The sequence below is a fragment of the Molothrus ater genome, chromosome 2 (genome assembly GCF_012460135.2).
Source record: "Molothrus ater isolate BHLD 08-10-18 breed brown headed cowbird chromosome 2, BPBGC_Mater_1.1, whole genome shotgun sequence".
Lineage (NCBI taxonomy): Eukaryota > Metazoa > Chordata > Aves > Passeriformes > Icteridae > Molothrus > Molothrus ater.
The window spans coordinates 26,122,507-26,148,686 of NC_050479.2; the positions used below are offsets into that span (position 1 = coordinate 26,122,507).

Below are 26,180 nucleotides of genomic sequence, written 5' to 3' on the forward strand. Positions count from 1 at the left end.
ACCCTTTTTTCAGTTATAAACAGAGTCAGAACAGTGATTTTCATGGATGCTCTTTCACTGCATTGTGGGACAGTGAAGTGCAGTTAAGGCAGAGTTTTGACATTTGACTTGGCTTTGGGTCTTCTGGTGATCTTGAGCTGATACAGAAAAGTGTGAGGGGTCATGTGCTGCTGGCTGTGTATGTGTAGAGGGTCAGGCATGTGATTAGTTTCAATGTGTGACTCATGTTACTGCAGAAATCCTGAGTGAACTGACACAGTAACTCTTTGTTTCTCCCCTAGTGTGCTGGAGAAGAGAATTGGGTGGACAGTCGGACTATTTATGTTGGGCATCGTGAGCCACCTCCAGGCGCTGAAGCATACATTCCACAGAGGTTTCCAGATAATAGAATAGTCTCATCAAAGGTACCAATATTTTCTTTCATTCATTTAGATAAATCAGCTGAAGTTATTATTTCTGTTTATTTTTTTCAAGATTTTTCCTAGGCTTCCTGTATATTTTTCCTTTCCACAACCAGCAAAGGTAAAATGAAGATGTCTCAGATTTCTTCTGGAAAACCTAATTGCTAATTTGTCTCTAAAATGAATAGAAATAGAATAATTTCTCCCATGTTTACTGTAGTACCTAGTATAGTACAGTCTTTGTTGAAAAGCTCATTTTCAACAAAGAAAAACAACAATTTTCATTTGAGGCAATCCTGGAGTAAATAAAATCTTCCTAAAGAAAGACTGCATCCTTTGTACTCAAAAGCAATACCTCAAAGTACTAGAAATAATTTAATTTGTTGAGCACTTAGATTCATCATACTCTCTCTACCGTGTCGTTCCTTTCAAAAGCTCCTAATGTTCCTATGGGATTTTGTCAACAGTCTTCTTCATTCACATGAAAGTGCATCATACTTAAAGTCTTGGCAGTGTAATACATTTGTGCTGTTTAGAAATCTTCTAGTTGTCCCTTACCTCAATTAGTAAGTTTTAACTTCCATAAGCTCCAGCAGCTTTTTGTGAGCAGTTGGCATGTTGGTGCTTTCCAGCTGGCTTTCTTTAGCCAAAGGTTTTTACTGCAGCGGCATAGAAATTATAGAAATTTGAATGCTTGCAGGTGATGTATGGCTAACAACTCAAGAACTCCCAAGTTTGCAATATACTTAGATTTTAATCTTCATGAGCTCACACCTTCAGCTAATACAAAATAATCAAAATTATATCTCCATTACTCAGAATTTGTTTTTGAGTAGTGTCTCAAATCCTCAGCAGTTTTCAGAACCTTGGTAGCATTGTGATTTCAAGGAACTGAATGATTACCGTTGTGGACCTGAACACTTGCCAGCCATTAACATCATGAAAGCCAGACTTTTCACAAATGGTGTGTCAGTTCTCATGTGAGATTTTCTATTTGCTACCTTCTTACCATACTTCATTCAAAGAAAGTGTACTAAGCAGAGTGTAGTATTTAGGCATCTTTAGATAGAATGCTTGAATGCTAAGGCAGATGAAGTACAGTCAGACTGGTACAGTGGCAAATCCTGTGCTCCACACATTGGTTTGTATTGTCTTTTGAATTATGGTAGAGTAAACACACTTAATGCAAATTTTTGTATTCCTGTGATATTTTTTAAATTGCATTTGAGATGTAGGTAAATAAAGCCATTGAAGTTACTGCTGATAGTTGTATTGAAATAAAAACATCCTGTTCAACTATGTTTTGACATATTAAGTTAGTGGAAGTAACAAGTTGCTTTGCTTTGCAGAGTGAGATTTTTAAAGTATGACTTAAACATGTGTTGAACTAAGGAATCCTTGCCAACAATTAGTGAACATATATGACTTCAACCAGTTCAGGCCAGAGACTTTACTATATTTTTATTTGGATTTACAGCATATTCAGTTAAATATTTAAATGTTAAACTATTTAGCTGTGAACTGTATCTGTAAATAACCTTTCATAAACAAAAAGTATTAGTGGAAGTACATTTTATATATACAAGATGTTTCTCAAATTTTCTGTTTATTGATTAAACTGGCCTCATTTAAAAAATAAAATGTAGGTTGTCTTTGTGGAAGTAAATACAGTGGTGATATTTCAGGAGGGAACAGGATTCATGTAAATGCTTTGTAATATTGAAGAGTTCCTCAGACTGCTGAAAGCTGTTTGATGAAAGCTGTTGCCTGTATATGAGTCCTTCCTGTGCTGTCCCTTTCAAGTGAACTCTGTTATTCCCACGCTCCATCCCAGACAAGCTGAATAAGGCACTGTTGTGGCTTGACTAGCATTCATTCTGGTTCTGTGAGCTGCTTCCTCTTCCTCTTTCACCTGTCCTTGTCCCTTGCTTATGAACCCTCAGAGGGGGCACCTCTTACAGTGTGGGGAATCCAGACATTACATTTCTATTAAATGCTCAAATGTGCAAAATTAAGATGACAAATCCATAATTGTTAGAGTAAAGGTACATGCTCACAAGCACACTGTATAGCGTTACCTCAACCATGAAGGATACTTCCTTCCCCTTTCATCAGCAAGAAAGACAGTAACTTTCAGCTGGGCTTTTATAGGTGTTTAGTGCTTATGTAAGAAGGTCTGTGATTGCTCTTCAAGGATGAGAAACTCTAAACTTCCAAGTACAGACTTTACCAATTTAAGACAAGCTGAGTTTCTAAAAAGGATAGTTGAAAAGCATGAGGAAATGGCATCAATTTGTCTGTCTGTATGCTGCTTTACTAAAAATGTCATGTCATAATGCCCTGAAAAAGACATCACCTTCAGTAGTGTGAACCTTAGACTTTACTGGTCCTTCCAAAGGTACACTTTGCTATGCTTCACCAGAGGCTTCCTGGTGTCAGCAAGGTAATGCTTTGATTCAAGTGCAGAGGGATAGTTCATGTACATTGCAGTGTCACTGTGGAATGTGGTTAATGCTCTGTCTGCCTAATGATACATTCCTGATGATGGAAAATGATACAGGGAAGACCTTGCCTAGACAAAAGCGTTCTACTGGTTTGATGTGTTAATTCAATTGCGATATTAACAATGTATTGCAAAAGGTGTATGCTGAAGTAGTAAAAGACAAAAACTCATGTCTTTTGCATTGTGCATGCTGTTCCTTTTACCTTCTACAGACAGTGACCTTTATAACATGTATCCTTTTGTTGATTTAACTTTCAGCTGCTTCAGCTGCCTTGGGTGCTGGCCTTTGAAGTGGCTGTTACGTACCCTTGATTGAATTTGTCACATGACAGTGCTGCAGTGTGGAAAAATATCAGCTAGTAGAAAAATTCCAATGTTTCAAATGTAGAAGAAAGAAAGTAATTGAATTTGCAGGGAGGTGGCTTGCCTTTTTCTGAAAAAAATTATTCACATTTTGATACTATTTACTTTTTGGTGAATTTACAAATTAAATGGAAACTAAGTTAAACTAGGGAGCCCTAGCAGCTACCAAAACTTGGTGTGAAACAACCTATTTTCCGTCTGAAACATGATTTTACTTTTTGAAAAACAAAATGATAAATTATAAAAGTTTTAGTACAAAACTTCCTTAAGGTTCAGGCTTCAGGTTATTGTGCTGAGAATATGATTGTGTATTTAGTGGTCTAATTTCTTCTCTGTGAATCCCTTCAATACCTTTTAAGCCCATGTGAATTCTCAGAATGAAGAACAGTTCAACTGTAGAAATGTTTGCCAAAAGAAACTATGAGCCTTCATTTTCAAACTTCCTGCTAATTTGAGTTAGTAATTTTCAGATTCAAGGATTTGGATTACAGTTATCCCCTGTTTATAATCTTGTTTCTCTTGGTGGTCTTCCACCATATTTCCTTTCCAGGAGGAAGAGCCTGAGCCTGTTCAATAACTGTTTATGTAAAAGCTACTCCACTGATTTGGTCTGTCCCTTTTCCCAAACCAGTAGAATCACACACAGACCATTCAGTACATAACAAACTATGGATTTATGTAGTGACATGATGATTTTTTTAGCTTCTTATTAATTTAACATTTTTCAATATCCAAATTCCCTTTTCCTGAAGTTAATCTAATACTTTTCTAGAATTGCTATGCTTCAAGGAGCTAATTTGTTGACAAAGTAGGGATTTGCATTTCTTGTTCTACTGGAAACAATGAATTGAAGACTGATTGAATGCGTACATTTCTCTTGAACAGAGGGAAAAATTGTATTGAAAATAACATCTTTTCTGAACCAACAATATGGAGTTCAGAAGAACATGTTTAATTATAGCTGCTTATCACTTTTGGAAAAAAACCCACCAACCCCCTCCAAAAAAAAAAACCAAACCCATAAAGGAAGGACCACAAGAAAGAGCCAAAGATTTAAAAAAATCCTGGATAGGAGTAACCTGTTTAATGAGAGCCAAGAGAACTTTCTGTGTGTCAGAGACATCTGGCAAAATTAGAAATTCCATGAAGTTTAGGTAAGAGAACAGATTTCCCCCCATACCGCCCATAGAGCAGTTGGGTTAAGGAGACTTACAAAGGCTTTTACTCTTCATTTCAGTCTGTGGATAATCAACACACAGTATTTTGCCTCGGTGGTCCTGTCCAGCTGCAGACTTTTACTGTCATAATTTAATAAAGAGAAATTTTACAGCTACAGAACCCACTTATGCCTGGGTCACCAACAGAGCTGGAGGCAGGAGGGCTTAAGTTCCTGGAAGATGATACTGAAGAGTAGTGGGATATGACTCTTGCATGAAATGCAAGATTGACTCTACAATGTATGCAGAACTATTACTTGGAGAATTTGCCCTAAAGTGATGTCGCTCTAATTAAATTATACATGAAATTACAAAGTGCTCATTTGTGCTGTAGCTTTATTTCCTGTTCTTCCTTATAGAAAAGCAATCAGTTGAACTCAGGTGGGACACCTGGACCACTGTTATTTCCTACTTTGTAATGCTGTATGATGTATTCATGGATCAGAAGTGATACTGGTATTGCTGCACAAATAATACAGTCTTCAGTTGTCTGTCTGTTTCTTGAGGACTTTTCATTAAATACTGATCCAAACATTGATTTCTGTGATAGTGCCCTGAGACAATAATGCTGTGTTTTGGGAATCCTATACATTGCAAGGCAAAACTTAGCTACCTTCAGTGCTAATCTGATTGAGATGACTCACAATTAATCACAGTGACTAATAGTTTAATCAAGTTAAGTAATTCTGACATGTTTCAGCAGATGATGTTGAAATATTCCTTTCTTTCAGCAGAAATTCATGCCCTTGTACTGTACCTCTTCCCTGCAGCACTTACTCGTAAAAACACACAAAGACTGGGTCTGGTATGATTTTTCATTTTGTTGCCACATTTAGAACAAATATTAGTACTTATTGAAGCTTAAGGAAATACTAAACCACCTCTATCAAGGTGAGCCACTCGAACCCAGCAGAAACCTAGACTGTCCCACACTTTCCAAGGTGCTGCTTTGTAACTGGAAGCCTTTGTCTGCCCTCTCTAGGGCCATGACGTAGCAGTTTCAAAATGGGGAGTTCAAACACAGCCCTGAGCAATATTTGAAAGCCAGAAGAGTGTCCAAAACCCACAGTGGAATGAGGCACGGTCATGTGTTTATGAAGCCAATAAATGATTGTGTAGCATACCCTGGGGGGGCAGAGAGGGTGGGTAGGCAGAGATGTGTATGGGACAGGGACTGAAGCAGGGAGTGTCGTGTGTGCCTTTTACTGATCTGCCCTGAACGCAGCTGGAACACAGAGCTCTCCCATTTCTGCCTGGGTAATGCCCTGCCTCCCAGCCACACTGGGGGAAGCAGGAGGTCAGATCCCATGCTGCAAGGGCTGAAGGTCAGGTGTGCCCAGCCCTGCCAAACACTGAGCAGGGCAGGAGCTGTTAGAGATGAGAAGAGTAAATGGACTTGGCTGGCAGTAAAGCTGAAATGCCTCTAAATCAGTTGTACTCTCCAAGGGGCCAGCTGAGGGATTTCAGTACCTGAGCTGTGATGGGAGTGGATGAGTGTGCACTTCTTCCAGGCACGATAATACAGTTTCCTTCTGGGGATAACTGTCAGTGCCTAGAGAGAGCAAGGAAAAGCTCTTCTTTGCTCTTGATGATGCTGCTCAGCATGGGATTTCCAGGTCAGAGGCTCTATGCAACCTCTCTTATGTTCCCAGGAGAAGTCATTTACCCTTCCCATGGCTCAGTCCAGGGTTATTAGCAATATTTTATCTTTGGCTCTGGTACTGCTCCTAACAGAGCTTTTTAAGTTTTTATAACAGTGTGGAGTGTTCATGTTGCAAAAGAGAAGCAGAAGAAGGAAGGAAAACAACAGATCCAAACCTAATGCCAGGGAAAACAGGTGTAATTCTTCTCTCTTTACAAGTGAGAAAGTCAAGCTTCCTTAGTCTCACATGCTCTTTATTCTGTTTTCCTAGTATTCTTCTCTGTGATTTCTGTTTTCAGTCAGTCATCCTTGCTGTAAGGGTTTTTTTTTTTTTCATTTTTAAAATTACAATTACATAATTACAAATGCTGGAGGATTTCTTTGTCAGAGGAGTTCCTGGAGTTAATAGCCTTTATTTGATAAGACTAGGAGTTGCTGAACAGAGACTACTAAAGACAGACTAGTTCGTAATAGAAATCCTGTTTTATCAACTGGTTTTAAGGAATGCTATGCCAAAATATGTATCTTGGTTTATCAAGTGTGCCATTTGATATAACTTCCCTAAATCAGTTTCATTTTTGCACTGTCTCTAACGTACTGGTGGTTGTTATTCCCTTGTAAAAGCCCTACATGTAGCAGAGCTTTCTCTGATCCTTGTGTTGTGAATGACCTTCATTGTGATGTGGAGAAACTGGAGTCCCTCTCTCAGTGGAGTGATAAACACTGTGCAGATGGTGCATATGTTAATACTTTTGTTAATGTATTGTTGTGTCTTTCTGCATTCGTTCCAAATTGTCATAAATACGGCACAACACTTTTCAAAATATTCCAGTTCTGTTGCGTAGCATATAAGCACAGAAGTCTGTATTCTTTTTTGCTTTGAGTCAAAGTCTTCATATTAATTTAATGCATTAAAGAACATAGGTGAGTTATGCTGTAAACTTCCTGTGTGTTTATAAGCAAGTCACTTGAGTTGGACAAGGCATACTCTCAGCTCACTTCATATGATTTCAGATTATTACTAATTTCCTGGGTTTTTTTATACCTTTTGCAGTAGTTTTCTGTAGCAATTCTCTATATAGATAGACAAATCATGTTTCAAAAAAAAAAGTAATTTTTCAATAAATAAAATTAACTTTAAAGAAGCTATGAAACTTTTGATCAGACCTTTTTCAGCCATTCTATTGAAGAGGGTTTCCTATACATATATAATATATGTAATATTTATGTCATTTTAGTAATATAATACTTTGTAAGGTGGTGTTATATACAAAGTGTTATTTTCAGTACTAAAAGAAGACTACAAAAAAGCTGCAGAGGGACTTTTTACAAGGCTGTTAAGTGACAGGACAAGGGAGAAGGGCTTGAAGCTTAATAGAGGGCTGGTTTAGATTTACCTTGAGGATGGTGAGGCACTGGAACAGGTTATCCAGAGAAGTTGTAGATGCTGCATCTCTGGAAGCGTTCAAGGTTGGTTTGGATGGGGCTTGGAGCGGCCTGGTCAAGTGGAACGTGTCTCTGCCCATGGCAGGGGGGTTGGGGCTGGCTGCTTGAGAAGATCTTCAATGTCCTTTTCCACCGAAACCATTCCATGGTATGCACACATGCCTGCAATCTAATTTTTAAACTGCAGCTTTAAGCATGTCTTGTTTATTGGTAATTGATATAAAAATATGTTCATTAAAAATACTGAAGTCACCATGGACACAAATCAATGCAAGATCAGCTTTTCTTTATACTACCCTGATTTTATTATCCTCAGGATAGATTTTGTTTTGTAGAAGGGATGAGAATTATCATAGGAAGATGTCTACAAACCAGGGCTAAACCAATATAGTAGATGTTTTTATTGTAGTAGTTTTAAACATTTACAAGAAGCAGTCAAAAAGGTTGAGTGAAAAGAGTGAAATCAGGGTGTGTTAGAAGAGAGGTGGTGACTATTTAAAACAAATAATCTGTAAGAAACTGAGGTGTTGACAAAACTCAGTATGAAGTGCTTTTTCTTACAGCTTCAGCTTTTGATGTAAAGTGATTACTTAAGAAACTCTCCTTTTACTTAAGAAACTCTCCTTTACTTAGGGTGGAAAGAGAAGCTTGAATACGAGCCAAAATTCTGGCATGTGGATACCAAATGGAAAGGTCAAAGTATGGTGTCAAGAACACTGTATTTTACATTTTGGAATTTGTGTGGCTGACTTTGGAGGTGCTGAAAGCAAGATGGTATCAGTAAAGAGCAAGATGGAGCCAGGGGCATGGGCGGGAATACTATGGATGTGCTCATGAGTGCAGAAATACATCAGCACTGCAGCTACTGCAATTATAAATGGGAAGAAAATCTACTTGCATGATGCTGTTTTGACACCAGATTTATCTTACAGACTCTTGCACAGTGCTTCAGATGCATCTGTTGGCACCATGTGTTCTTCTTTTGGCTGGATGCATAACTACTACTACTACTACTTTGTGTCTGATGTGTTACCTCCTGTAAGCACAAAACACCCGTGCGCTCTGGCCTGTGGGTCTTCTGTAGCATTTGGAAAAGATCATTTAAGCCATCTCCAACTCGAAAGCTCATCTAAATAGTGTTTAACTGTTTGGATAAACTTATATCATTCAAGTGAATTATAGTGGAAAAAAAAGTAAATATACACAAACCACTTTTTAAGAGTTTACAAAGAACATGACTAGAAATTATCTGAAGGAGAGAGATGATAGTACTGACTTTCAGCAGAGCAATTTGATGGATTTAATAACGTCAGTTTGAATGACTTTGCTATATTTTTTTTTTGTTTTGTTCCTGCCTAGCTAGGGTAGAGAAACTGCCTTGAATGCAGCAGTCATGAGATAAATCTTGTTCTGAGTGGCAGCCCCTCGGTTGCTTCTCTGAGGATTGATTATGTTGATTAAACATTACTTGCCCATCTGTAAATACTGCTCTGAGCTACTGATAGCTTGCGTAGGGAGGTCTAGACATCTTAGTGTTCTTTCTTGCCTAAACTGCAAAAATCATTACTTCTCTGTTGAAGATGAATGGGCAGAATAATGACATACTTAGTATGCCTGAAACCCAGAGTCGCAAAGTGCTAAAAATTTGTCAGATTGAAAATAAAGCTTTAAGAAGTAGTCTGTGTTAAAGAAGCATCCATTTCAGGAAGCACTTCTCAACCATTAAAGTGATTTGTTCCCATGTAATTCACTTTTATTAATCTAAGAGAGTTTCTGATCAAAGGTAGAGCTGTGGTAGACCACAGCTTGCAGGGAAAGGAGTGAACTAAGGTTGGAATATGAGGAGAATTGGATACTAAGGCTAAAGGTGAACAACCTTTTTATGGATTGTTGATTTAATTGATTTACTTGATTTCTCAATCAGTTACTTTAAATAGCTAGTCCAACAGTAAAATGCTATTACCAGATGTTTCATCAAAAACCCTCTAGGAGATTTGAAGTAGAAGTTATTACATAAGAGATTACATTTTTATTTAATGAATGGTGATTTGGAGGACTTGTGTAAATCATTTAACTTTTAATGGTCAGAAGACCCTTTACCATGGAAAAAATAGTATTTCTATCAAAGTAGCTCTATCAAGGAGCTAAACAGAAAAATGGAAACAACTGTTTTTCACTTTTCTTTCCCAGCAGGCAGGCAGGATCTTAAAAAAATAAATGGATATAATTAAAAAACAGAGCTAACTTACCTGATAATGATGAAAATATGCAATTATTGTCATTGAATAGAATCCATACGGTCATCTATCATAATAGTAGTTTTGAATGATCAGCATTGGTAGTGCAAGGAAAAATAATCAAGTCTAACTCATTGTCTCCGAAAATTCCATGTAGCTGGATAATGAGTAGTGCAAACTACATTCCTGTCTGATGAAAAGTGTTCTGATTGCAAGACTAGAACACTTGATTTTCTAGCTGTTGCATGTCTGCATGCCTGAGTTTTGGCTTGCTCACAGGTGATTTAATACTGAACTAGCTATTATGCAGGATTAAGTGGTAACTTAGGGCATATTTAAGATAGATACCAATTTTTGGCACACAACAGGAGAAGAACATTTCATTCCTATGTCTTGCACATGTTCAGGCTTTAACACCCAAGAAGTACAAAGATTGCTGTATATGATGGGATTTCACAGTACGTTTAAAGCATATTTATCCTGGATACTTTTTGTCTGTAGATGTAATAAGAGTACTTTCCTTCTGGAGCTCTGTCTTTGCCTTCAGGGCCAAATTCAGAAGATGTCTAGCTCATGGAATAATTTGGTTATCAGCAAGTATAAGTGCAATCTGCCAAGAGGAGACAAGGCACATTTGTAACAGAGCAAATAAATTAGGATAAGCTTCTTACCCCATCTTGTTTGAAATGAAAGTTTTATTGGAGTTGTCATTTTATTATGTGTCAAAGGATAATTTAGATAATAAGATGATGCAGTGCTACTTTTCTCAAGCCATTTTTCAAACCTTTTCACACAATTTTAGCTGACATTTTTTAACACGTGTTCCAATAAGCAATCCTTGCAATGTTTTGCTGGAGCTACAAAGTGAGCTGTGTAAAAGCACTTTAGTTGAACCTGCTGCAGGGCAGGGGATGGGGACTAGATGATGTTAAGGTCCCTTATCACTTTTACATGACTTTTTACATTTGAAGTTTTCACATTTACTGTTTGCAGCTTTATGTACTGTTTCCTATGTCATTTTGCAACACTTAGGGTAATTTGTAAGATCAGTACAGAAATATGCAGCCACTTACTCTTATTCACCACTGTAGTTTATCTTGAGGAGTATTTTAGTCCCTGCCAAGGAAGAAAAGAGCTGACGGCTTTTATTTGGTTGTCTTGCTATTATTGTAGTTAGCTCTGAGTGCCACCTATCTCGAGTCATGAACACAGCATAAAAGTGAATTAAAAGTGCTCTTTGAAATTATTAAGGTGCTTTTAAAATGCATTAACAGCTTTAAATAAACCATTCCATAACTAGCATACTCTGGACAAGTATTGTTGCTAGTTAAAAAATTATTACAATCCCTAGTACAAAGATTATCACAGTTCAGGAAAACAATACTATTGTAAGAATACATGATTGTCGATTAAGATTAAAATTCAGTAAATTATTGAACTAAGTAACAAAACCACTCCTGCTTCTTTAGTTTAATCTTGAAATGTGAATTATAAAATTGAATGTGAATAATATTTTCTTCACAAACGTTCATAATCTGTGCATTTGTTTTCAGTACACGTTTTGGAACTTTATACCAAAAAATTTGTTTGAGCAATTCAGAAGAATAGCTAACTTCTATTTTCTCATCATTTTCCTTGTTCAGGTAAGTGCTCCCCATTTCACAGTAAGTTCTGTGCTCTTTCTAAAATAGGAAGAAGTTGAAAAAAGTTTTAAAATTACCTGATTTTGATGACCATGGAGGTAAATGGTTGCACCTAGAAACCCTTTTATACACTGATGATATGACAAAAGGGGTTTTATTTAATTTCCAGGTTGTCAATGTGAAATTAATCTGAAGAGAATTCGACAGCCACACTAGCTGGACGGCAAGACCTATGTCTTGAAAAATTGAAAAGAATGTCTGTAGTTTTTATTTTGTAATAAACATCCAGATCAGTAAAACTGTTACTATAAATTCTGTTGATGACAAAGTTTTCTTTGTTCTGCAAAAATACTATATTTTATAACAAAATAATGTCTTGATCGCAGTTTTCCAAGTGTACTGTGATCAAAGCTTGTCAGAACTATTATAATAGGTATTGATATGATGCTTGCTTAGGGAGGTACATAAATACTTGCTTTTGAAATGAGTTCCATGAATATCTAGTGTGCTGCTTTATAGGTGTCTTAATTCTGAACCTGTCACAGTCACTTATTGTGTTAAATAATAAAAATCTTACTAAGTGAAGAGCTGTATTACTTTGCAGACCAGATTCTGTAGAAAAAAAGCAGTGCAGATTCTCAGCACAACTTAGATTTTGTCATTTGCACTCCCTCTGTGAATTCTGCCTCTTTGTTTATATTTGCAGAAGCCCTAGCTCAATATTTCAGAATTTACTTTTTGTGTGCATAAGAACAGTTCTATTGTATAACATGTAAAGCCAATGCATGCTAATTTCTAATGGTGCTTCATAATTTTGCTTCCAAAGCTGCAGCTTTCCAGTCTAATACTTCTCTAAAGTCTTGCTGGCAAATATTTTTACAAGGCATTAACATCTGCTGTTAATGTGATCTAACTACAGTATTGTATCTTCTCACAGAATCCAGTTTTCAAATATTTACCAGTATAGTACACATTCTTAAAATTTTATTGAAGTACTGTTTTTTTCGATTAAAATTCCTTGATGTCTTTTAACATATTGAGGGAATTGCTTGAAATATCTTAATTGGAAGATTGACTGCTAACATTCACAAAAATATAACCAGAAAATACTTGTTCTTTTTGTTGCAGTTAATTATTGATACACCTACTAGTCCAGTTACAAGTGGACTTCCACTTCTGTTTGTCATCACTGTCACAGCTATCAAACAGGTGAGCAATGGAGGGAGCAAAGTAAAACCAAAGAGAGAGTTAGGTCAGTTTGGGTTTGCTGTCCAAGCAGTGCCCCCTCCCAGCCTCTTACCCACCATAGCCTGCTGCTCTGCTCTGGGAGAAGGTTAAAGAGAAAGCCTTGATGTTGACACTCTTCAGTAGTAGCCAAAACACTGGGGTGTGAAAAAGACTGGGTTAGCCCCAAGTACAAAGCACAGCAGCACAGGACTGTTGTGAAGAAAGCTAATGCCACCCCAGATGGTCCCACAACAGAGGATAGTTTCAGTTGTCCCTTAATAGATAACTTACTGCCTTCACATTCTTTATGCTAAATGCAGACTTCATGAGTCTTCAAAGAAGCTATGGAGAGTTCTGTTTCTCTTTCTTTACAGTGGTAACTATGCATAATTGAGTATATTCTATACTTAAATTCAGCACTTCTTGTTGAGCAAAAGTTGTGATACATGCAAGTATGCAAGTTTAGTGTGACTTTCCCACTCTTAAGATTTTAGATGTTACACTTTTAAGTAGTGACCTACCAAAGCCTGGGTTATGACAGGCTGTGCCTGGTCCTGCAGTTCTGTGTATTTCCTTGATTTTTCTTCCCAACAACTTGTGTACATTTTGGGACCTTCTTGAGAAGCTGTACCAACCCCTGGAAGTATATTACACTAAAGTTATAAAGTCTCTATACATTCCCAAGTTATTTTTGAGAGCATCCAAGGTAGTGATACTTTTGTTCTGCATTGAATTTTCAAATGTGCTCAAGAGAGTTAGATCTAAAAATGCTGTGGACTACAAGTGGTATTTTCCATCTCTTAACCACTGATGACTTTGTCAATGCCATCTTTGTTGTATGGTGGCAGGACCTTTTCAATAGAAAGTTGCAGATTCCCTATCCTTTAGTTTGTCTGCTTGTATAAAACACAAATTCATAGGGTAATTGTGCACTAAAATAGGGTACTCTGCAAAGTTTCTCAAAACAAAATTGTTCATAACTGTATATTGTATATAGGGTTAAAAGGTTTGGCTTAAATGTAAGACAGTCATCAAATACGATAACCTTTTGTCATGTCATGTCTATCATCTTACAGTATGAAGTCCCATTCTTCCAAAATCTCTTACTACCAAAATATATTACTTCCAAAATATATATTATATACACTACCACCTTCTTGACAACTGCTTTTATGAGTACTGTGCACTTACTTCAGTCAAGAGAGCATGAGCAGGAGATAATCACTTACATACAGAAACTGTTGTACACTTTTGAAACCCTTATTCATCCAGATGTCTTTATTGAAATACATGGTTTTGTTTGACTAATTGTAACCATGAATGCTCTTTTTCATACATATCCAGCACAGCTCTAGTACTGACATGGATCACAATTTCATTTGTTCTAGTGAGAATATTTTTTCCCTTACAGTGATCAAGAATAATTCTTAAAATTTTTCTTACAAGCTAGAGCTATTCTGTGTCTTTATAGCCAAATGTGCATCACTGTATCATTCCATTTCACTCTTTTCTAGGGTTATGAAGATTGGCTGAGACATAAAGCTGACAATGCAATAAATCATTGCCCTGTTCATTTCATTCAGCATGGAAAACTGGTTAGAAAGCAAAGCCGAAAATTAAGAGTAAGTAACTATGACTTAACAGGTTTTGTGAGTCAGATTTTACTTCACCCTTCTTGTACACTTCACACATAAAACAAGTTATGCAAATATGTACTGTGATGATGCAGCATTTATTGCATTTAATGATTAGATACTGCATACTAATTTTTACTTTTATGTTTCTGAATAAAATATTTTTATAAAATTAATTAATATTTTTATAAAATTACAAAATTAAATTCCGAATGAGATTAGATAAATCTCATTTATTAACATAATTCTAAAATTTTATTTTTAGATGCTACTATTACTGGTTTTTATCAGGCTATTTTGCTTAACTGGCATTAACTAACTCCTTCCATAAATGTTACTTTTATTTTCCATTTTTAACTTGGAATTTCTGTCATGATTTATCTTTTCTCTATTTTCTGTCCACTGTGATTATCACAGAATCATAGGATGCTTTGGGTTGGTAGGGCCCTTAAAGATCACCTAGTTCCAATCCCTGTGCCATGGGCAGGGACACATTGCCCTAGACCAGGTTGTTCAGAGCCTTATTTCACCTGGCCTTAACACTCTTTGGGATGGGCTATAATTACTATTATGCACATTAATAATTTATTTAATTCAGATTGTGATGGTCAGTGCTATGTATAGAGATATGCATATGTGCAGACAAAACACATTCGAAATATTTTCTCAAAACCCATCAAATCACAATCTCTCCATTGATCTTGTGAATGCTGCTACATTCCCCTTTTAGCATATTTTCAGAAATTATTTTTTGCTGCTTGTTTTTTTTTTTTTTTTTTTTGAGAGCAGATTAACCTCTTAACATTATTTTCTTTGGAATTCAAAAAATTTGATAGATATTTGTTTGGAATTTTTTTTTTTAATATGTTTGTTTGGACGTCTTTTTCTGCTCTGCTGTTTTTGGGCATAAGTGTATCAACAGTGTTCACAGCCTTTCTGCTGTGACCTTCCATTTGAGTGTGATAGCTTCTGCCTGGGGCTTCCTAGTAATAAAAAAAAATTAGGACATCACATGCTTGAGAATTTCAGGTATGTTAACTAACCGGTTAAATATACCAAACAAAAACAGTCAAGCACCATGCAACTAGATTTTGAATTTTAGTGGTTAATATGTCACCCATATTTTCCTTATTTCTCCCCTGTTTATTACCTTTCATAAGGGTGTATATTGAGTGACTAAATGATAGGAGAGACAGACCTTGAAAACATTTGCATAGAAAGGGATATCTGTGTCTATTTGTAAATGGGTGAAATTCTCAGATCTATGTTACATGAGAAAACAGACTAGGTTGTAAAAAGTAGGCCCCTCTGCACCTAAAGCCTGAGGACACTTCATTATAAAGAAGGAAAAAAAGGATTGCTAAAAGAGGAGTTCTTTTTCACACAATCAGAGAATGGTTGAGGTTGGCATTGACAGTGGCTCTACTTCATTTTACTGGAGGTTTTCTGGTCCAGCCCCCAGCTCCAGCAGGGCCACCAAGAGCTGTTTGCTCGGGATCCTCTCCAGACAGGTTTCAAGTCTCTCCAAGGATGGGGACTCCACTGCCTCCCTTGGGCAGCTGTTCCCGTGCTCAGCCACGATGAGAAGGAGGTGGACCCTCCCACCTTCCAGGTTGTGCCCACTGCCTCCGGTCCTGTCGCTTTCCACCAGAATGAAGCTGTCCCTGTCCCCTTTGCATCCTTAGCTGACATACTGGCAAACACTGGAACAGCTTTTCAATTGTATTAAGATGCTATGTACTAGTACTTGTATTTGGTTTGGATTGAGGAAAATGAGAATTTCATACCTGATTGTTGCAGATATGCTTAGAGTTTGTGTTCTCCTGTGCCATGTGTACAATCTGCAATTTTTCATTGCTATTGGTTAAGAAAAAAAAAGCCTTTTTCATATCTACAATTAAATAAATCTCATTTTTTATAATGCTGAAATTTTATTTTTAGATGTTGCTATTGCTGATTTTTATCAGACTGTTTTGCTTAACTGGGATTAAGTGACTCCTGCGAACTGCAAGAATAGGGGAGTTTAGCTTTATAGGGATATAACAAGCAATGATTAAGCTGGTTCTTATTATAGTAAATTATGACATAGAAGTATATTGAACAGATGTTGTCCTACATGAAAAATTGCAAAAATTATGTATTTTTTATGGGATTTTTACTAAATCCCTGATATTCTTAGAACATGGAATATGTCTTTGCCACTTGTTTAATCTCTAGAAATGTAGAAAAACTAATTTTTCTTGAATGATTTGCATGAATATTTTGAATTTGTAATTGGTTGGCTGTTCTGTTGTAACATTCCAATGTGCTGTAAAATATTGCCTATGTTTCCATGAATAAAAATTATTTTTCTCACCTTTAAACATGGATAAAAATAGGATGGACTTCTAGTCAAAAATTCTGCTAAAAAATGGATCCTGTTTTCAGCAGCAGATTAAATTGCTGGCTTTTTCTGACACTTTTTCAGCTGTGTCTAAGAGTAGTCCATTTCTCCTGCTGTTTTTGAAACAGTTTTGTTGCATTTAGTCTTAAAACAAGTATAATATCTTCCATCTCTCAAAAAATGTTGCAAAACTTAATAAGACAGTACTAGCAGGGTGGTTATCCTGAGAGGAAAGCCAGAAACAGTAGATATCAGTAATTCTACAAGGTATAATTCAGTTTTCCAGAGATATCTCTGTAGTTCTTTACTCTTGTAGTAAAATGGTGGTGTAAATAAAAACTGCTGAATTTTCAAAATATTTATGTTAATCTAGGAAATATGAAATTGGGGCTGCTACATACATGCATTTTATTTTCTTGTGTTTTTTCCTTAGGTTGGAGATATTGTAATGGTAAAAGAAAATGAAACATTCCCATGTGATTTAATATTCCTATCGAGTAGTAGAGGAGATGGAACATGTTTTGTTACAACAACTAGTTTGGATGGTGAATCCAGTCAGAAAGTAATTAAATGTTCTACATTTCTTTCTAAGGCAAAGTTTGCTTTTATTTTTTGACACAGACAACAATATGACTTCATGCTTATATGTGTAAGCAGGTACACTGATTTGTGTAATTTATGTTTCTACCATCTGACTTCATTTCTCTTAAAGTAATATTATTTTATGAAAAGTTTTAAGACATTAATTTGTGATTTTGTTTGTGTCCAATATAGGCATGCAGATTACAGTGGTAATACACTAATGTTTTGTACTTATATGCTTTCATAGTGACCTGATATATGAATACACTGCAAGGTACTTTCACATTTCTGTATAATCATTAAAAAAAAACGTTGGAAAAGACCATGTAAGAAGACCATGTAAAAAGACCATGTAAAAAGACCATCTAAGAAAATAGGAGCATTTAGAGATGCTTTGTATTTGAATTATGAGCTCTTACATAAGTTAGTAGATTTCATGCTGAGCTGCAGTGTATGTACAGATTAATGTCTTGTATATCTGTTCTTTTTTTATTTTATTTACATGTTTTTATTGATTCCAGACTTACTATGCTGTTCAAGACACGAAGGCATTTCACAATGAACAGGAAATCGATGCACTACATGCTACCATTGAATGTGAACAACCTCAGCCTGACCTTTATAAGTAAGACAATAATTCTTACCTGTTTCATTTAAGGTACCTGAGCAATAAATCATAAAAAGTCATAATTAAAGGATACTGGCTGCATCTCTCTGGTTAGAGTGAGCCCCAGAGTGAGCTTGAAGTCAGGTAGGTCTTCCATTCATACTACTTTTGTGGAGGTAGCTCCCTAGGTGTGCTCTGGGGTAGTGATTTCCAAAGGGGAATGGCACAAAGCAGTCCACTGAGGAATGTAGTGAAAATTTTAGAACTTCAGTTTCTTTTTTTTAATACAAAAATAAGGAAGAAGTTAAGATTTACTAATACTTAGTACATGTCTTGATATTGGCACCCATACCCCCTCTGTGTGTCACACACACAATTTTGAGGTTCTCCAGAGGAAGAGGGTGTTCCACAATATGGAGAAGTTGCCTGTGGCACTCACTCCTTTGCTTTCAGCATATTGCAAAGTATTGTCATTTATGTGTACCCAGTTAAATGGATTTAGAGATTATATTACCTAGTTTTAACTAAAATAACACTCACAAAATGCTGAAGTGGCTTAAAAAGACTCTTGCAAAGATATTGCAGATTGAAGATAATAGTAACAGTCTAGCAGAAATGCACAGTAAGTAAATAACAAGCACTTGTAGTCCTGGTACAGAACTTCATCAGTCACATTACAAAGTAAAGCCACTGTCAATCTAATCAGATCTGAAAGGATGTCAAACAAAAAATTTAAATTGTCAAGACTATTTGAAATACAGATTTTCATCTGCTGTTGTTAACCATGAGCCTCATACCACAGGCTTTGAAATACTGGCTAATGACAGCATGAAGCCATCACGATTAGGAAAACACTTTAATGCAGAACATGAAGAAAAATATCTACAGTTGCATAAAGTCATACAACACTCAGTATTTTACAAAAAGAACTGTACACAATTCTACTAAACCTAATGAGAAATCTTGAGAAGCCCCTTTTGAAGTTTCTTAATAGTAATACAAGAAGTCCCTGTGCCATTGGGAAAGCACTTATTTTTTCTACCACAGTAAAAAATAGCTGAAATAATACAAAGAAAACAATATGATGTCAAGCTGAAATACACTCTTTTGGCAGCAAATACTGTTGGAAGATGCAGAAAAAACATTGCTTATTTCTGAGGTGTGAAGGCATCTCTTTTCTGTGATCTTGGTGATTAAGAAGCTGGTTTAGAAATCTGCTTGAGAACTGGTTCTTCAGAGTATCAAGTCTATCACTTACTGGATCCTTTTTTAAAATACTTGGTTCTCAAAGTGAATGACTGCAAGTTGAAACTCATGCTACTATAGGTGGTGAAATTCTTTGGGATAGCTGTTGACACAAAATACTGAAAATGTTTATTGGTAGTCAGCTTGTATCTCTGCTGATTTTAACTTGAAATTTTACCTCTCAACAAAACACACTGGTGGATCTTCTTTTCCAAAGGCACGAGGTTATTTTGTATCATGATGCATCGTAACCAACTGTACATTATTGTCTTCAGATGTGGTCCTACCATGTTGTATGTTCTCTCAGCAGACAGGTTACCACTCTTGTGACCCTCAGAGGTTCCATTTTGGGGTAGCAGGCTCACCAGCTCCCCAGAGTTTTCCTCTACAGTTGAGAACCCTAATGTCCAGCTTAATCCCCTTTGCATTAGGTTATCCACTTGGACAGTGGTATATTGCAAATACAGTGTACTGATTATGGCTGGAATGAAGTCAGTTCCCTTCGTAGCAGCCAGAGTAATGTAGTGTTGTTGCTCTGAGACCACAACAGCATTAATTGCACACCATGGTTTTAGCTATTGTTGCCAAATTTTTAGTGTCGAACTTTTTGTTCCTCATTTTGCCCCTCCAGAAAGTAGGCTTGGGGTGGGCAAGAGGCTGGGGATGGACACAGCCAGGATAGCTGACCTCAGTTGACCAGAGGGTCTGGTGCCATGACCAGAGGTCTGTGCCATATAGTGTCATGCTCAGCAATAGAACCAGGGCCAGGTCTTCCAAAGCAGCTGGAGACTGGCTGGACATTGGCAGGCTGATGGGAGGTGGTCAGTAGTTGCCTTTGTGTCACTTGTTTTTTTCCCTTCACTTATTAAACTGTCAAGATCTTACTTTTGCTCTTCCAATTCTGTTCCCTATCCTGCTGGGGAGGGAAGGAGCCAGAGGCTGATGGGTGCTTAGCTGCTATTCAGGGTCAAGCCACCACATACAGATAAAATGTACTGACAAATACTATGGGGAAGAATTACTTACTGGCTATATGCTTTGGTTTGCTTTGGTTTTAATTTAGCTGTAGGCTTTAGCTGTTGTAAAATATAGTAATTGCACTGACTTATCTCAGGTAGTTTAGGGAATAAGACTTTTTATTTCTTTTTCATGGTCTACTTAGAAGATTTATCCCTTTTTTTTACACCTCTTTATTTGCAAAATTTATGTCAAGTTACCATTCTATGTATTTTTGTATTTGCTTGTTTTAAGTGTATATCTATATGTATCTCTTACATTCTTGTTCATGTTCTGGATAATTGGAGCCTGTTCAGTTGGAAAGTGTTCTCTGTGATACATACTTTCTAGAAAATATTTCTTAAATAATCTATTAGCAGTACTGTTAAACTACTTGTATATTTCCCTTTCAGATTTGTTGGTCGAATAAATGTTTACCATGATAGGAATGAGCCTATTGCAAGGTGGGGAAATCCAGAGTTTCTACACATTTAAATATTTCACAGTTCAATAAGTATTAATAATGAGAATTACCTTTGGTTCACCAACATTGTGCTGCTATGTTTCAATGATAAAATATTTTTCTCTTTGAAAATTCCAGACTGCTGTTTCATAAATAATTGATATTTTGTCTTCTAATCATATTTCTCTTTAGTATTTTAATGTCTTTATTCAACTTCAGTTTTATCTGAAATGTACTTAGTTTGTAAATGATGTTGATAGGATTTTGACAGCACTTGTACAACACTGCCCCATTAGTGTGAGATCTTGGTAGTGCAGTAAACAATATAAATAGTATCACTTGTGTTTTTCATTTTTCTTAAATTTTGAAGGGTTTGAACATGTCATTTTTTTACTGTAATTTTACTGAGTGTGTTTGTACTTCTGTGTAAAGTGTCCATAATGCTGTGTGTTCAAGGGAGACAACATCCACCTTGCTGTACCTGATTTTATTCTGATTCTGGTCACAGAGAGGCAAAGCAATAGGAGAGAAAAGCTGCTTGCTGGGGTGGTATCCTAGATCCCAGCATGTGGGGAGTTAGGCAGTGCTATGCTGGCTAAGTGCCTTCCTATCCTCAGTGTGTCTTTAGATATGTTATTTTCTGTCTCAGTCTGCTATGGAAACTGTCGATTGATCTGGGTCATTCATGTAACATTGTTCCCCTAGTTTCTTGAAGGTAGTTTCAGGTTTTACATCAGCATTGTGGCCCTGTTTGTTTGGAGTTTCTTGATTTTTTGGGGGAGTTTCGTACCACAAGTGCACTTCAAATAACATTGGGAAACGCTGAATGTACTTCTTGGTTTTTTTTATTGCTGTATAGGTAGAATGATAATTCTGCATGCAGTCTGTCTGTAAAGTAGTCCTTGGCTTTGAACTCATATGATGATTAGTGTACATATCATGTTCCAAAATATTATTTAAACTTCATTGCAGTCCTTACATTAATTCCTGTACTCTTCAATAAATTATTTTACCTATATTTATTGGCATTTTGAAAAATGTTTACAGCAAGTATCAAAAATATCTTGTGTGCTATTTAAAATAAAATGGAGGATTGTATTGTCCTTAAGAAGTTCTAACACACAGGACACTATATTTTATATAAGACTAAAAAATTGAATTAATATTTTTAAAAATAAGTACTGTGCAATTAGGATGGTGAGTCTTTATTTGGGTACCTACATATATGGGGTTTAGGTGCATTGGTTTAAGACTTGAATTGTGAAATTGTGATCTTAATTTTAGGCATATATTTATCTATTTTTAATTTTCACTTAAAAAATTTAAATATGCCTTGTAATTTGTTAAAAGGTTTTTAGTAAAACAAATTTCCTGTTTTATGTAACTTCCACTAAGGCCTGATGGTTTTCTCAAAATGTTTAAATTTTCTAATACTTACCTTTTGCAGGCCATTAGGATCTGAAAATCTGCTTCTTAGAGGAGCCACTTTAAAGAACACAGAAAAAATCTTTGGTAAATATTTCTGTTGACTACTTTAATGGACCCTGAAGTAATAAGCAAACGCCAAACAAGGTTACAAGCTTACAGTTACTACTGAGCTTATGCTTTCTATTGCATCACTTGTTTTACAACTTTTTAATAGTGTTTAATATTGTTACGTAGAACTACTTTAGCAATTGGAAATTGTGACTGGAATGGGATGTAAATGCTGCTTAAAATTTCTAAGTACCAAGATAATTAAGCCATTTCTAATTTTGGGTTGTCATCCAAATCTGTGGTTTCTTACTTCAGACTAAAGAATTAAAGAAATGACAGAGTATAATAATCTTATGAATTGTGCTCTTTTGAAGTTACTGCACTGTGCAATCTTTAGTAAAACAAATTGTCTAATTTCAGGTGTTGCTATCTACACTGGCATGGAAACCAAGATGGCATTAAATTACCAATCAAAATCACAGAAGCGTTCTGCTGTAGAGAAGTAAAATATGTAATACTTATTTTGGGGTTTGAAAGCTGCATGTTTAAATGGTGCAAATCAGATTTTTTTTTCTCTGAAAGTGTATATTTCATTGATTTAAATGAAAGAAAAGAGGTAGAGGGATTTTAAATTTGCTTATTTTTAAGTATTTTTTTACTTATAATGCAAGTCTCATAACACCGTATAAATGAGGTTCTCAATACCAAATTATTGTTAGATGTTCAAAAAATAAAGCCATTTTGATTTAATGCTTAGATCTGTAATGTATGCTGTTTTGTTGTTCTATAACTTTTTGTTGTTCACTTTTCTTTCACTGTTTAGAGTACATGTACTGACAGTTTTCCAAGGTTGTAATTTTTATTATCCTAGCATTCAATGCTTTTCATTGCAATTAAGTCTTGAATTCAGTAAAATTAACTTTTTTAATGCACTTCACTTTGGATCAGCTGCAGTATGAGTGCTTGTCTGTGACATGTTTTCCATGCTATAGCTAAAATTAACAAGTTCCATACAGACATACATGGCGGGAAAGTATGACAGTGCTATCCTTAAGGAGTGAGCTGACATTGATTGCTTACTATTTTCTATTCCTACTCTATCTGAAATCATCAGCTCTGAGTAAGGTGTCCAGCCTTGTGAAAAACAAGATGTCTTTGATTGAGGCAAGATGTACTGACCAGCTGACAGCCTTTCTCTTACACAGTGACTGAGCAATGGTGTTGTGTCTCTTTCTATTGGTATTGGTGTAAAACCCATGGCTTTTAGTTCATGCCCATCACTAATGAAAATATAATCCTAAATGCAAAGTGTTCTTGCTCTTTTTTTAGATCTGCCTAGAGTTAAAACATTAAAGCTGTGTAGCAAAATGTTCTTTTTTAGTTTTTTTATTTCTATAAAAGTACTTATGTGAGTGATCTTATAATGATTCAGCCAAGTGGCATGAAAAGTTCTGCGGATTCAAGCCCAGTTGTTCTGTTATGATTCTGTCTATACTGTTGTTTTCACCAATATTCTAGTTTTGATAATTTGTCACACACATTTTGGAAACAACTATAAAAATGGAAAAATAGAAATTTAAAAATAGGAAATACTGCAGTTGTAAATTTTAATGCAGTAATATTATTCCTCTTTGGAAAAGTACTTTGGAAGAGTTATTTAACATCTTAGCATTGTTAGACTTGCAGCAAATATTAGATTGATGTATAACAGACTGAGTATAACATTTTCTAATAAACTCTGTTGTTTATATGCTAATGGGGTTCTTATTTTGCCCTTTTTTTTTTTTTAGATCAATGAATGTATTTCTTGTTGTATACCTCTGTATTCTCGTCAGTAAAGCAGTAATAAATACTGTTCTGAAGTATGCCTGGCAGAGTGAACCATTTCGTGATGAGCCATGGTACAATCAGAAAACAGAGCCTGAAAAGAAAAGAAATTTGGTATGGAAATAAATGATAATACCAAGAAAGTTTCCCAAAACTCTTATTTAATAGAGATTCTGCTGAAAAGTATATACAGCCTGCTTACTTACCAGTCATGCTTTTTTGCTGACAGCGGTGATAGTGTACTTGTAGAAAGCTTGTATGTTAAATTTTTGCCCTTAAGTTGTATGTGTGAATTTAACTGATGAGAAAATCTCTAGTTTAATATAAAAAGCTTCATGAAAGTGTTTTGGAGCTGCCTGTTATTTATATAAATTACTAAAGAATTGACCTCTCACTGAGAAATACAAGGGCTGGAAGGAATCCCACAGCTGTTGGCAGTTCTGTAAGAGACATGGTCAAAATAATCCACTGTGGGAATCTCCATGAAAATGCCCCTCATAAGCTTAGTTTCATATTATTCTGTTATGAGGGCTCGAGGCATCAGAGAGCATCAGTCACCAGTGCCAGGTGTTCTTACAGGAACAAGGACATTGTCCTGAATGGATACCCAGAGCATCCCAGGCAATGAGCTGAACCCTGCCCTACAGAAAGCACAATATTTATTTCACTAAATCCTCCCAGTCAGACTAAGGGAAAATTTGCTTCCTTACCCTAAATGCATGAGGAGCACATGCTAGGCAGGCTTTCTAGAGTTCCCATTAGCACCAGTAGCACTGTCTCAGCTTGCTCAGCAGGTTGACTGTAACTCCACCAAGTCTCCACCACTGAAAAATTGAGCCAGGTTATGTGCATACATTTTGCTTGTGTTGAGAGAGGGAAGGGAAACCCTTTATTTATTTATGAAATGCTGCCTGAAAGTTATGTAATTTGGTAATCCTTGAAGGAGTTGCTATGGAGCTATGCTATTTTTTTTGTATTTTTTTATTGTACATGTTAATGTTTCCCTTGTTGCCCAAAAAGTCTTCACCATGCTCATTAGTTGCTCTAGAACTTTACAATAATGCTATGTTATGGCATTCTACACCTGTATATCTGTAAAGAAAAATGCAAATTTCAAAGAAAAAACTCTATTGCATGCCAGTTGTGATGTTAAAAATCATGAAGGTTTACATCCTGTGCTGAACTGCAAGCTTTGAAAGACATTGCTTATTGTTCAAAAGTTATTTGAAAAAACTGATTTGTAAATACATGTAGTAATCTTGCAGTGTTAAATGGTACATGAAAAATCAATATTTCCATCTTGTTTCTTTGTCAGTTTCTTCAAGCTTTTACAGATTTCCTTGCATTCATGGTTCTTTTCAACTACATTATTCCTGTCTCCATGTATGTCACTGTGGAAATGCAGAAATTTCTTGGTTCTTATTTCCTTGCATGGGATGAGGAAATGTTTGATGAGGGTACAGGTGAAGGACCACTGGTGAACACTTCTGACCTCAATGAAGAGTTGGGACAGGTAAATTTCATTGCATTATACTTTTTTTCCAACTGTTTCTACTGTAATTTTTTATTTTAAGATTGCTGCTTCAAGGTTTTTTAGTTTTGTTTTATTTTGAGGTTTTTTGCAACTACATGTGCATTTTCTTTAGTGCTGATTAAATTTAAATATAAAATCGGAGATATTTTTGTTTTCAGAATCAAAAATTCTGATTTCTCACCCAGTCAGTGAAATTCAATCAGTATTACTGTAGTATTAAGGAATAAACACTCTTCTCCATTGATTATAGAGGGAAATTATATAAGCATCTAGCTTCCTTAGATTAAAAGTTAGATGCAAAAAAAAAAAATCTCTTTTTGTCTGACTAGACTGACACTGCATCTCCAGACACAAGTTTCATCCATTAAAATGATCAATGGGCAGCCTCATTTTTGAAGAGAAATTCTGTTCTGTCTTAAGAAAATCATCAACTCGAGACAGATACAGATAAATGTTGTTTGAGAAAATATTTAAGATCTCAGTTAAAAATACTTTCATAAGCTTTTCAAATAAATAAATAAGATGTTTTATTTCTTTCTAGTCAAACAGGTAATAAAGGTTTTAAGGATACATATCTATTTGAATTAAGGGCGGTACCAGGTATTTCATTATTATGGCAGACAATTGTCATTGCCTCCAATAAGATCCTCAAAGAGCATTTACAGCCTGGATGAGCAGACAGTGAGGTGGATTGAGCAGGGGGTGAACAGCCAGGCTCAGAGGGGTGCACAGTGGAGGCCAGCATCTAGCAGTG

At 35.9% G+C, this 26,180-nt stretch overlaps 1 protein-coding gene across 3 annotated transcripts in view; it reads left to right on the forward strand.

Moving 5' to 3' along the window:
• The window catches only part of ATP11A (ATPase phospholipid transporting 11A), a 119,037-nt gene that overhangs the window by 57,076 nt on the left and 35,781 nt on the right, over positions 1–26,180 (forward strand). For all 3 annotated transcript variants that reach the window (XM_036381732.2, XM_054518624.1, XM_054518625.1), the window contains exons 2-12: positions 282–404; positions 11,363–11,452; positions 12,581–12,661; positions 14,194–14,301; positions 17,130–17,258; positions 17,800–17,903; positions 20,540–20,590; positions 22,037–22,101; positions 22,486–22,567; positions 23,856–24,006; positions 25,208–25,405. In XM_036381732.2, the coding sequence (XP_036237625.1) occupies positions 282–404; positions 11,363–11,452; positions 12,581–12,661; positions 14,194–14,301; positions 17,130–17,258; positions 17,800–17,903; positions 20,540–20,590; positions 22,037–22,101; positions 22,486–22,567; positions 23,856–24,006; positions 25,208–25,405 (1,182 nt within the window). The remainder of the gene's footprint in view (positions 1–281; positions 405–11,362; positions 11,453–12,580; positions 12,662–14,193; positions 14,302–17,129; positions 17,259–17,799; positions 17,904–20,539; positions 20,591–22,036; positions 22,102–22,485; positions 22,568–23,855; positions 24,007–25,207; positions 25,406–26,180) is intronic.